The sequence below is a fragment of the Crotalus tigris genome, unplaced genomic scaffold (genome assembly GCF_016545835.1).
Source record: "Crotalus tigris isolate CLP2741 ecotype Arizona unplaced genomic scaffold, ASM1654583v1 scf7180000020719.984301794:720406, whole genome shotgun sequence".
In the NCBI taxonomy this organism is placed as follows: domain Eukaryota; kingdom Metazoa; phylum Chordata; class Lepidosauria; order Squamata; family Viperidae; genus Crotalus; species Crotalus tigris.
The window spans coordinates 165,378-178,595 of record NW_024098147.1 but is presented as its reverse complement, the minus strand read 5'-3'; the positions used below and the strand labels follow the sequence as shown (position 1 = coordinate 178,595).

The 13,218-nt window shown below is 51.7% G+C and overlaps 1 protein-coding gene across 2 annotated transcripts in view; it reads right to left on the bottom strand.

Moving 5' to 3' along the window:
• Positions 1–6,796: 6,796 nt before the first annotated feature.
• Positions 6,797–13,218, bottom strand: part of VSTM2L (V-set and transmembrane domain containing 2 like) — a 71,768-nt gene continuing 65,346 nt past the window's right edge. For both annotated transcript variants that reach the window (XM_039368213.1, XM_039368212.1), the window contains one exon: positions 6,797–7,456. In XM_039368213.1, coding sequence (XP_039224147.1) covers positions 7,124–7,456 — 333 coding nt within the window. In that variant the 3' untranslated portion in view covers positions 6,797–7,123. The remainder of the gene's footprint in view (positions 7,457–13,218) is intronic.

The following is a 13,218-nucleotide window of genomic DNA, read 5'->3' as shown; positions in this document are numbered from 1 at the left end:
CCATTCTCTTCCATTCCATTCTTCCTCTATTCCCTTCTCATTCCTTCCCCTTCCTTCCCTCCCCTCTCCCCTCCGTTCTTCCTCTATTCCCTTCTCATTCCTCCCCTCCCCTCCCCTTTTGCTTCCTTCCCTTCCCTCCCTTCATCTATTCCCTTCTCATCCCATCCCTCTCCCTCCCTCCCCTCCCCTTTCACTTCCTTCACTTCCCTTCCCTTCTTCATCTATTCCCATCTCATCCCTTCCTATCCCATCCTTTCCCCAAATGGTTCTGTTTATCAGCCTCTCTGGCAGAGCTCCATGTTGGCAACTAGCAAGGTACAGTCACACACACACACACACACACTCTCCACCACCGACTGCCCTATGCCAACGTGTTCGGTGGCAGGGGGGGGGGCAGAATCTCTGCGAGGCCCAGAGAATCCAGAGAGGGTGGGGTGGGGGATCCTTTCCCAGGGCTGTTCCAGTTCAAATGTCCATCCCCCTCCAATCTTTTGGGTGGATCTAGTAAAGCAGGTTTCCCCCCCCCCCATCAGCCCCTCATTACCTGTCTGTGATTTTGGAGCTGTAGCGCCAGGCGCTCAGCTCTTCGGGATGTGATCGCCCAGCCTGCTAAGCCAGATTCCATTGTCGCTTAGGAGGTGAGCTGTGAATTGTGTTCTCATTAGCCAAGAAAAGCGGCTTTCCCCCCCTGGAGCGATTAGCTGCGGTGGAAATGAATTATCTGGCTGCTCTGACGGTGGGCAGGAATTGTAGACACCCGCCTTCAGGGCATCTGCCGGCTTCTGATTATTCTGGCTGGCCTGGCTGGTCTCAGACAGCGACACGGGATCAGAGCGGATCGATATCCGGGAGAGAAGCAGTAGGGAATCCTGATCACTACGCTAAGCAAGGAGCTGAGAAAATAGCGAGAGCACTTAGACCAGGGGTGGCGAACCTATGGCACGCGTGCCAGAGGTGGCACTCGGAGCCCTCTCTGTGGGCACGTGTGCTGTCTCCCCAGCCCCGCCTCCCCACGCCACCCCTCCTCACTACAGCAGCACCCCCGGAGGAGAGTCGTCCCTGGGCGCGGCCCGCACAGAGCAGCGTACCCAAGGACATGGCAGCTGGCCCTCACGCCCCATCTTGTGCAGATGATGTTGCGGAGGGCATGGCTGCCATGTCGCTGCAGGGCCTCCTGGACGATCTACAGTGGGCCATGGAGGCAGTGGGTGACCCTGTGAGCAGGCGGGGCACAGGGTGGTCGGGGGCAGAGTAGGCAGAGCGGGGCGGGGGGCGGGTTTTGGGCACTCGGTCTCCAAAAGATTCGCCATCACTGACTTAGACTTAGATACCGCTTCACAATCCTTTCCAGCCCTGTCTGAGCGGTTTACAGAGTCAGCCTGTTGCCCCCCTCCCCAACAATCTGGGTCCTTGTTTCCCCCACCTTGAAAGGCTGAATCGACACGGAGCCCCATCAGGATCGAACTGCTGGCAGTGAGCAGTGAGTTAGCCTGCGATGCTGCGTTCTAAGCACTGCGCCACCGCGGTTCTTTAGAGAACAGCACCAAGTCTCCTCTGCAGGGCTGTTGCGCAAACCACTCGGCAGGGTCTTGAGTCAGTGACCGGAGGGACGTTTTGCCCTGAGATCTAGGGTTCCGGGGAAGAGCGTGTAGTGTAAGCTCTGCCACTGGTGATTTGGGCCGGTGCCTAGCCTGGGGGGACTACCTTTGTGTAAAGGACTGTGTAATAATAATAATAAAGATGTGCTTAGGAAACAACCAGAGAAGAGAGGGAGGAGTAGCTGAACGCTCAGAGGATAAAATTTAGAAGGTGTGGCAAACCTGGGGCCGAAGTCAAGAGAGGAATCATAGAATCCCTACGTAGCTGCAAACTAAGTCCAATCTCTTTTGAATTCCATTGACTCCTATCTAACTCCAAAGTAGTCTAGATCAGGGATCTTTAAACTTGGCCCTTTGATGACTTGTGGACTTCAACTCCCAGAATTCCTCAGCCAGGCATTCTGGGAGTTGAAGTCCACAAGTCATCAAAGGGCCAAGTTTGAAGACTCCTGATCTAGATTCTCGTGCCTAGCTAGGCACCGGAAGGAATAAATCAGTTTAACTGGAACGTCACGTGCGATCCTGGTCTCTTTAGTACCTGACCAGGATCCACCCTAGTGGATCAAGCAGTTACAAGCAGCAGCTACGACCATTTTCAGACTTGCAAGATCGATGCCAACCCTGGGAGGAAACAGGACTAGACAAGCTAATTCAATTTTTTTTTATAAAGGCTGCCTTAACAAAATACTTACAAATCTGAAAGTACAAATCTCCCACGTCTCTTTTACAGCCTGAGAATTTATGATCTTTACCTATTTTGCAGCTTTGGGCTACGTCCTCTCTTCTCCTACCCCTGGAAGCATCCCTTTCCCCCAAAGTCATCCACACAATCCATTTATTTATTTATTTATTTATGAGACTTATATACCGCTTTAAGTGCGAGCACTCTTTAAGCGGTGTACACCAGTAATATATATATAAATATATATATATATATTTGTTTTCTGAGGTTTTCGCGGGTGTTTGTATGTAGGTCTTTGGTTGTTCGGGTTTTCTCCCGCGTAAAATTGGAAGTGTCTTGGCGACGTTTCGACGAAGTCCCATTCGTCATCTTCATCAGCTTCGTGCTTAGCTAGCCTGAAGATGACGAATGGGACTTCGTCGAAACGTCGCCAAGACACTTATTTTATATATATATATATATATATATATATATATATATATATATATATATATTTACATTGCCCCCAACAATCTGGGTCCTCATTTTACCTACCCCGGAAGGATGGAAGGCTGAGTCAACCTTGAGCCCGTGAGATTTGAACCGCTGACCTGCTGAACACAGTCAGCTAAAGTGGCCTGCAGTACTGCACTCTAACTGCTGCGCCACCTCGGCTCATTGTACTCTTGTCGTATGTATGGGTATGTGGAGGTAGTTGGAATAATTCCTGTTTGACAAACGGTGAACTATAGCGCAATATCAGAGTTGGAAGGGGCCTTGGAGGTCTTCTACTCCAGCCCTCTGCTCAAGCATGAGACCTTGTGCCGTTCTGGATAAATAGTTGTCCAATCTCTTTTTTAAAAAAAAAAAATAAAAATCCTCCATCCACAACTTCTGGTGGCAGGTTGTTCCACTGGTTAATTGTCCTCACTGTCAGGAAGTTTCTCCTTAATTCCAGGTTGCTTCTCTCCTTGGTGAGTGTCCATCCGTTGCTTCTCGTCTGGCCTTCTTCGGGGGCTTCGGAGAAGGGGGGGACCCCCTCTGCTTTGTGGCAGCCCCTCAAATATTGGAACACTGGCTATTGTGTCGCTTCTTTTCATTCGTCTCTAGGACCGACTTGTGTCTGGCCTGGGGAGGGGATGTAATTAACCCAAATGCAGTGAGATTCCTGATGTTTTTTCCTAGCCCTCTCCCCTCCTTCTCCATCTTCCAGAAAGACACCCCTTCCCCCCCCTCCAAAAACAAACCAACCCCATTTTGTATCCAGGCAGGCTTCTAATTTATGTTTGCTTAGGGATATCAATGGATGTATTTTCTTTTTTTAATATCCATGAGGTTGGGTGTTTTGTTTTTTCTCTTTCCCACTTTTATTAGTTTTGCTGGCTGCATTGATTTTTATTTTATGGTGCTTATCTCTTGTCTGCTGCCTGGAAGGCGGGGGCTGAGAAACAAAGGGGGGGGGAATGTTAATAAATAAAAGATGGAGAGCAGGAGTTGGATTTAAGGGGGGGGGGTCTCAGCCTTCAGGGGCCAAAGGAGCCCAGAGTGGAGACTCCTGACGTCGCTTGCACCATAACCATCTTCACGGGATGCCAGTGGGACCCTCACCATGCCCCTTGCCCCCTCCCTGGTGGACCCCCTCTGCCATTTTATCCTGGTTGCATGAAACGGATGCCCCAAGTTGGGTTATTTGTGCAGTGTCACCACATGTCTGGTGCCATTTTGGCCATTAAGTCTGGTGCTGCATTTGGGGACTGAAGAACCCCCTCCAGTGGGGGGGGGGAGGCTGGCTTAAGCCCCACTGCTGTCAGTCCCATCTGGCCTGGCCGGGAATGATGGAGGGCACAGCTGAAGAATTTACTGGAAAGGTTCCGCCTGTTAGGATATTGAAAAATGACATTTGCCCCAACAATTGAATTAGCTCAGCGTTTCTCAGCCTTGGCAACTCAAAGGAAAAGTGGACTTCAACTCCCAGAAGTCTCCAGTTAACCATGCCCGGGGGGGGGGTTTCTCTCCCTCTCTCTCTCTCTCTTATCCCCTAGAGGGGAGAGATTGCAGAAGAAGGGATTACAAAAGAGTAAGCAGGCCACAATGGGGATGTGCATGAAAAGGAATGCATGAGCGCCAGGGAATTTGGGGAATTGATACCCATGCATGCTGGCTAGGGAATTCTGGGAGTTGATGCCATCCCTTTTCAAGTCACCGAGGTTGAAAAACATCAATTCAGAATGTACGGAAACACGCCACTGTCTTGTCTTGTTCTTTCCCCGACCGACGGGTGAGTTACAGGGAGTTCTCGACTTACGACCACAACTGAGACTAGACATCTCTTTTGCTCAACAAGGCGGTCGTTAAGTGAGCCATGCCTGATTTTATCACCGTTATACCATGGTGGTTAAGTGAGTCACGGCAATGAAGTGAATCGTGCAGTCGTTAAGCAAAACCGGCTTCCTGCATTGGGGGGGGTTGGACTAGAAGACCTCCAAAGTCCCTTCTAGCTCCATTATTCTATTTTTTGGCCTCTCGGAAGCCAGCTGGGAAGGTCACACCTGGCAATCACGTGACCCCTGTGGTTGTCATAAATACACGCCAGTTGCCAGGCGCCTGGATTTTGATCCCGTGTATGATAGTCATTAAACGCGAGCACCGGTGAGAAGTCACTCCTGCTGCTGTGACTTTGAACGGTCGCTAAACAAATGGTCATAAACCGAGTACCAAAGGAACGACGGTCCCTGGCCATGTCCAGAACTCTCCCAGACTCCACTGCCCTGCCTCTGCAACTGGGGCGGTGTGTGTGTGTGGCATTGGTTTGCTGGGCTCCCAAAGGGAGAGAAGCGAGTGGTTTGGCGGTTTAATGAGAAAGGAGACCACAAGGCGACCTCCACTTAAAAGATTGTTTATTCACTTCAGCTGGTCACAAACTACTTCACACAGTGCCAGGGTGCTCCGTAGCCTGCCCGCCCCCTCCCTCCCCCCCTACCCTTGCCAGCTTCCATGCTTAACAGCCAATGCAGCATTTTGGGACTCCCTTGGGGTGACAAGTCTCTCTCTTGGCCACTAAGGTAGACCTCCTGGCTGGCTTGGCTATCTGCCTCTGACTCCAATTCTACCTGCCTGGAGAAACAGCTGCCATTAAATCAGAGTTTCTTGACCTCAGCAGCCTTAAGATGGGTGGACTTCAACTCCCAGAATTCCCCAGCCAGACTAGCTTTAAGCCAGCATAGCTTTAAGATGGGTGGACTTCAACTCCCAGAATTCCCCAGCCAGACTAGCTTTAAGCCAGCATAGTTTTAAGATGGGTGGACTTCAACTCCCAGAATTCCCCAGCCAGACTAGCTTTAAGCCAGCATAGCTTTAAGATGGCTGGACTTCAACTCCCAGAATTCCCCAGCCAGACTAGCTTTAAGCCAGCATAGCTTTAAGACGGGTGGAATTCTGGGAGTTGAAGTCCACCCGTCTTAAAGCTGCTGAGTCCAGAAACTCTGATGTAGACATACCCCAATACAAATACGTACAAAGGATGCAGAAGGGAGGAAGAGGGGGCTGATAGAGTCAAACCAACAATGATTGTCTGTTCAGGGGTCTGCCCGTCCTGGTTGCCAATGAAGCCTGCCTTCTCTGCCCCCCCCCTCCCCAGTTGCAGGAAAGAGCCCCCAGGAAGCCAGGCCAAAGAATCCCAAGGAAAGAAGGACTTCCTTAAAGCGGATGTGTGTGTGTGGAATCAACCGCACCCCCTCAATCCTCTTTTCCACCCCAAGAAATACGTGTGGGAAGGGGAGGGGGATCCTCAGATTGCATCCTTTCTAAAAGGGTGGGTCCCAAGGTTTTGCAGCCCCCCCCCCAAGTAGAAGCGAACCCCAAACCCCAGGCAAGAAAAGCTTCGGAAACTGTTTTGTAAAAATGAATAAATAAACCCTCGGAATACAAAGCAGTCCTGGAAATTTGAGACCCCCAACCCCCCCACCCAGCCCCCACTATTTTTTTTTTTTGTCCCGCTGTTTTTTTTTTTTTAATTTTTATTTCTCTCTCTCTTTTGGCCCAAGAGTGCAACAGAAACACGTCACAGGTATATTAATAATCATAAGAAGAAGAAGATGGGAAGAAGCAGTAAATATTCCTTTTTTGTGTGTTTGTTTTTTGTAAAGAAAGGAAAAAAAAAAAAAAGAAGCACAAGCAATTCGGAAGCTCCAGCGCGGAGGCTCTAGGGCTGAGTTCACACGACATGCTAACCCCCTCCCCTCCCGCAAAGTGGGACGAACAAAATACACCGGGGACCATCCCCCCCTCCTCTCCCTCCACGGGGCGGGTGCGCGCACAAGACACGGAGCGACGGAAATCCTAAGGAAGCCGGACACCAACCTGCGTGTTGTGTGAATGCAGCCGGGGTCAAGTTCCCCGTCCTGCGGAAGAGGAGGCGGGTCTGTGTCTGTCTGTCTGTGCGTGTGTGTGTGTGTGTGTGTTTGTGTGTGGTGGGGTGCCTTCCCCAGACCCCAGATATCCCCCTCCCCAAATTCCCACCCACTCACCCCCCCTCGCCGTCTCTGGCTTCCTGTTGGGCTCCCCCAACCTCAGCGGGACCCCCTTGCCCACTGGGGACGGGGGGGGTGCAGATGGGGGTGCAGATGGGGGCTATTTACAGGCGAGTCCAGTTGCGAGCAATCCTCCGCACCAAGTTCGTGGGTAGCAGGGTCTAGGAGGGGTGGGTGGGAGACGACCCCACACCCCAATCCAGGGCGGCCGGGCGGGGAGGGGTCGCGGAGCTGGAGACCTTCGCCTTGGGGGGGCGCGGCAGCCAGCGCGACTCAGGCGGTCCGGTCCGGACTCCGGCGCTGGGGGTGGGCGTGGATGGGTGGGTGGGGGGTCTCTAGCGGGCGCAGGCGGGGGCTTCGTCCAGCGAGCGCTTCTTGAGCTCCTTGGCCAGGCGGGGCGGGTGGGGCGGCCGGGGGGCGGCCGGCCTGCCGCGCTCGGGGGTCTGCCCAGTGGCCAGGAGCAGCAGCTGGGTGTCCTGCAGGGGGCGGCCGTGGGCGGAGGGGGCGCTGTCCTCGGCTTCCACCCGCAGGTACGCCTTGACCTTGTGGTGCCGCGCCGGCCGGTCGCTGAAGTCGATCACGCGGCACTCGTACGTCCCTTCGTCGGCCGGCTTGACCCGGGAGAGGCGCAGCTTGTGCGAGATGTTGCTGCCCGCCACCTTCACTACCTGGAGGGGGGGGGAGAGAAAGCAGAGCAGAAGGGTCGGGAGTGGGTTGGGATAGATGACCTCCGAGGTTCCCCTCCGCCGCGCTGCGGTGACCCTAAGGCGGGCTCCTCCCCCGCCCCACCCTCTGGCTTGCTGGGCTCGGATGCAGTGAGATGGGCGACAAAGAAATTGAATAAATAACAACAACAATGATGATGATGATGTCCGTTTGGATGACCACTTGAATGCCCAGAACCCCGGCTTCTTCTAGAGGGAGGATGTTGGGGGAGGTTGCTGCCCTCCACCTTCACTGCCTGCGGGCACAGAGAGCAGAACAGAAGGGTCGTGCGTGCGTGTGTGTGTGTGTGTGTGTGTGTGTGCGCGCGCACCAGGCACCAGTGGGTGGGTGGGATAGATGACCTCTGAGGTTCCCCTCCATCACTTTGCAATGACCCTGAGGCAGGCTCCTTCCCCACCCCACCTTCTGGCTTGCTGGGCTTGGATGCAGTGAGATGGGCTACAGAGAAATTGAATAAATAACAACAACAACGATGATGATGATGCCCGTTTGGATGACCACTTGAATGCCCAGAACCCCGGCTTCTTCTAGACTGAGAGAAGATGTTGGGGGAGGTTGCTGCCTGTCACCCTCACCACCTGTGGACACAGAGAGCAGAGCAGAAGGATTGTGTGTGTGTGTGTGTGTGTGTGTGCGCGCGCGCAGGGACATGTGAGTGGGTGGGATAGATGACCTCTGAAGTTCCCCTCCACCACTTTGCTAGAATCCTAAGGCGGGCTCCCCCACCCCACCCTCTGGCTTGCTGGGCTTGGATGTCACCGTGCAGTGAGATGGGCAGCCAAGAAATTTAAAATAATAATAATAATAGTTGTTGTTGTTATTATTATTATTATTATTATTGGAAGATCTGCAAAAAATATCATTTGCCTGTAAGCAAAAAGTGGTGGGATCATAAAATAGAGAAAGTCATAGAAAATGATAAAATTAAACTGCTCTGGGACTTCAGAATTCAAACAGACAAGCACCTGCAACATAACACCCCAGACTTAACAATTGTCGATAAGAAAGACAAAAAAGTCTGGAGAGTGGACGTGGCAGTGCCTGGAGACAGCAGAATAGACAAGAAAGAAATGGAGAAGATAATAAAATACAAAGACCTACAAATAGAAATAGAAAGACTGTGGCAAAGGCAAGCAAGGCTAGTACCAATAGTCATAGGCTCCTTGGGTGCAATCCCAAAACAACTGGAGCACCACTTGAACACTATCATTGGCATTGACAAATTCGCTATTAGTCAATTGCAAAAGGCGGCCTTGTTAGGAACTGCTTCCATCCTGCGACGATACCTGTAATACCATCAAACATCCACATCTGCCTATCCCAGGTCCTGGGTAAGGACTCAATAGGAAGACAAAATGCCAAATCCAGTCTGAACATCTGGCTGACTGTGCGATGATCCATCATCATCATCATAATAATAGTGCCCACTTGGATGACCATTTGAATGCCTAGAGCCCCAGCTAATTGTAGAGGGAGGATTTGGGAGTGGTTGCTGCCTGTCACTTTTGCCACTTGGGGGTAGAGAAAGCAGAGCAGAAGAGGTGTGTCTATGTGTGTGTGTGTGTGTGTGTGAGAGAGAGAGAGAGAGAGAAGGCTTCCCTGGGTAGGGGCTGGGATAGATGACCTCCAAGGTCCCTCCCATCCCTATTCTATGATCCTAAGGAGACCCTGTTGGCTCTAGTCGAGCGGCTAAGGTGCCAAGCTACAAACTAGGCACGAAAGCCAGCTGGGTGACTTTGGCCCAATTGCCAGGAGACGGTGAGTTCTAGTTCTGCCTTAGCCGTGAAAACCGTTGGGTGACTTTGGGCCAGCCCGGCCCACCTCACAGGGTTATTGTTGGGAAAATAGGAGAGGGAGAGAGTCGCCCTGTGGTTGAAGACACAGCAGGCACCCTGGGCTGTTTGCACTTGGCACCTGCCAAGCGAAAAATCATCATCATCATTTTTGCAGGCGGCTTCTAAGGCCGTTGGAAGGAGCGGGATCCCCATTTCTCACTTAGCAAGTTTGTGACTTTGCCAAGAATTGTGTCACCTTCTTTTTCTCTCTTTTGCAAAGTGATATTTATGGATCCCCATCACACACACACACACCCCTCGGAAGAAAGCCTGGCACATGCAGGGGGGGGGGAAAGCAATTTACCAGGGAATGAGCAGGGCTGATTTTTAAGATCATCACTCCTAGGTGGGGGATTCGCACACATCATTAAAAAAAACCAAACAACGTACAATCAGTCAAACAAGCATCTCTCCAGATCCAGGCTTGCTTGCTTGCAATGTACCCTCACGCACAACATTGCTGCCAACATACACAGAATTGGCATCCTTGCGCAAAAAGGGCAACCTTGCAGACCTCACCAGCTCTATACATTCCAGGAATATTTGTGGTGTGTGTGTGCATGTGGGGGGGGGGGTCAGAGCAGAGAAAAAGGCACATAGGTCCACTTTTGGTCTACAGCTGATATCCTTTGTGGTAGAGATGCAACGTGTGATGCTTATCTCTTCTAGCTGCCAATTTGGGGCTGTTTGCAAGACACACACACATACACACACAAACCCAAAACCAAAGTGGTACCTGTTCTGTTTCTTGCATTGGTAGGCATTGAATGAGGCAGGAGTAACAAACAGGTAATCCTTTATTTGCAGCTAAACAGAACTCAGAATAAAACGGCTGCCGCTCTATTTATACATACAGCTTAGGGCATTGTCAGCCAATGAATGCAACGTATTCTCCCGCCCAAACACATGCGCAATAGCTCCTAGAGCAGTGGTTCTCAACCTTTTTAATGCCGACCCCATTTGGGGTTGAACGACCATTTCACAGGGGTCGCCAAACAACGCAGTCCGCCATTCCCCCCCCCCCTTTTCCTTAGCTGTGCTACTCCCTTTTATTCTATTGGCTTTTGAAAGCCAATAGAATAGACTCTCTTGAATAGAGTCTAATTCTATTGGCTTTCCAAAGCCAATAGGAATGGTCCAGGCTGTCTCTGCCCTGCTGAGCCCGCCAAAAGTCCCATTCTGCAAAACCAGTTGAGTAGCTTGCGACCGGTTGAGTAGTCCTCGACTTACGACGGTTGGGGATCGCGGCATTAAAAAGGTTGACCCACTGTCCTAGAGAATAAGTCTAGCTTGGCAGGCCACATGTTCTGCCCGGGTCTCAGTGCAGTTCCCTGTACCTGCTTCAATCAAGTTCAGGACATAACAGCACCCATATGGATGGTTTCCTGACTGCAGTCTGAAGACACACACCCCGAAGCCTCTATTACGTGAGAAAGTCAAAGTTTTCTATGCAATGTATGCCAACACTGCACCAACGGCGGTCAGCTTAGCACACAGAATAATAGGGGTGGAAGGGACCTCGGAGGTCTTCTAGTCCAACCCCCTGCTCCAGCGGGAGACCTGCTACTATTCCAGACCAATGGCTCTCCAAGCTCTTCTTCGAAACCTCCAATGATGACGCACCCACAACTTCTGGAGGCAAGCTATTCAGAATAACAGCAGGACTGAGTTGGAAGGGGCCTTAGAGGTCTTCTAGTCTAACCCCCCCTACCCAAACAGGAGACCCTACTACGCCATTTGGAACAAATGGGTCGTCCAGTCTCTTCTTAAAAACCTCCCACAGTTTCTAGAGGTCCAGAGAACAACAGTGAGAACAAGTAACCAGTGGAACTACCTGCCTCCAGAAGCGGCGAATGCTCCAACACTGGAAGTTTTTAAGAAGAGACTGGACAGCCGTTTGTCTGAAATGATATAGGCCTGTGGTGGCGAACCTATGGCACGCGTGCTACAAGTGGCACGCAGAACCCTCTCTGCGGGCACACGAGCCATCACCCCAGTCCTAGGCCTTCATCTGGGTTTTATAAAACCTTTTCACTTTAGGCCTCCGCAGCCGTGTGCAAAAAAAAAAAAAAAAGGTTCAATCAATCAATTTCAATTTCTCGCAGGAAAAAAAGGATCTCGCAAAGTTGGAATTGATTGATTGAACTTTTCAATCCCACCCACTCTGCCGTTATCACTGAAGCCACGCCCACCCAATGGGCCACACCCACCCAATGGGCCACGCCCACCCGGCACCCGACGATACATCAGTGGGTTTTGGGTTGCAGTTTGGGCACTCGGTCTCTAAAAGGTTCACCATCACTGGTATAGGGTCTCCTACCTGAGCAGGGGGTTGGACTAGATGACCTCCAAGGTCCCTTCCAACTTGATGATGATGATGATGATGATGTCAATGAACTGAAGAAAAGGACAGAGAAAGCCAGAGACAGCCCCCCCCCGCCTTTGCCCCCTCCCCTAGCTCTCCCCTTGGCCCCCTTTCCCTCTCCCCCAGTCCCTATCCATCAAGAAGACCCCCGGGGAGGGGGCAGCCTCTCCCCCTGGCAGGGCCCTGAAGTCAATGCGTCTGTGGCTCACGCCAGCTAATTAGCTTTCCTAGCAAATGGCTTGGCTGTTGGAATTTATCACCGAATGAAATTTAAGACTCGCTCACTAGCTGCAGATGCTGTTCTGGGGCCGGGTCAATAAATCAGGTTTATTACCCGCCCTGAAGCCACTGCCTCCCTTCCCCATAAGCACAGCGGGTGGGGAAGGGCCCCCCACTGCCTTTCTGGAGGCTGAGATGTTCTCTTGTTTAAAGAGTGGGCCAAGGTCACAGGAAAACGGGGCCGGTTCCTACCAAGAACGAAGGAGGAAGAGGAAGGACGGCTGGAAGAGGCTCTCGGAAAAGAGACACTGGGGAGAATTTCTGCAGAGAGAGCCGGAAGAGTGGCCCTGCCTTTTGGGAATGGCCAAGCCATCCTTGGGGGCTCTGTCTCCCCCCCCCCCACTCCCAAATCTGTTTCCCAACACCAGCAGTTCTGCTGAAGTCTTGGACTTCTCCAAGCTGGAAAGGACTGCCCCAGCTGGCAGATGGTAACTGGTTGGGGAATTCTGGGAGTTGAAGTCCTTAACTCTTAAGATGGCCTAAATGGCAACACTTTAAAAGGGTTAGGGTCATGATCCAGAAGGACTTGGACAGACTTGAAGACTGGACCCTATTTGGCAAAATTAAATTCAGTGGTGAGAAAAGTAAGGTTTTACACTTAGGCAGGAAAAATCAAATGCACAGGTATGGTATCGGTCAGGGGTAGGCAACCTCGGCTCTATTATGACTGGTGGACTTCAACTCCCAAAATTCCTGAGCCAGCCATGCTGAGGAAAAAGGGAGAGGTTTCCATGCTGAGCCATGCTGGGCCAGGAATTCTGGGAGTTGAAGTCCACGACTCATGAGGGGGTCCATAGTTCCCCCATGCTGGCTCAGGAATTCTGGGAGTTGAAGTCCACGAGTCACGAAGGGTCCATAGTTCCCCCATGCTGGCTCAGGAATTCTGGGAGTTGAAGTCCACAAATCATGAAGGGGGCCATAGTTCCCCCATGCTGGCTCAGGAATTCTGGGAGTTGAAGTCCACAAGCTATGAGGGGGGGCCATAGTTCCCCCATGCTGGCTCAGGAATTATGGGATTTGAAATCCACAAGCTATGAGGGGGCCATAGTTTCCCCATGCTGCTCAGGAATTCTGGGAGTTGAACTCAACGAGTCATGAGTGGTCCATAGTTCCCCCATGGTGGCTCAGGAATTCTGGGAGTTGAAGTCCACCAGTCATGAGGGGGCCATAGTTCCCCCATGCTGGCTCAGGAATTCTGGGAGTTGAAGTCCATGTCATAAAAGAG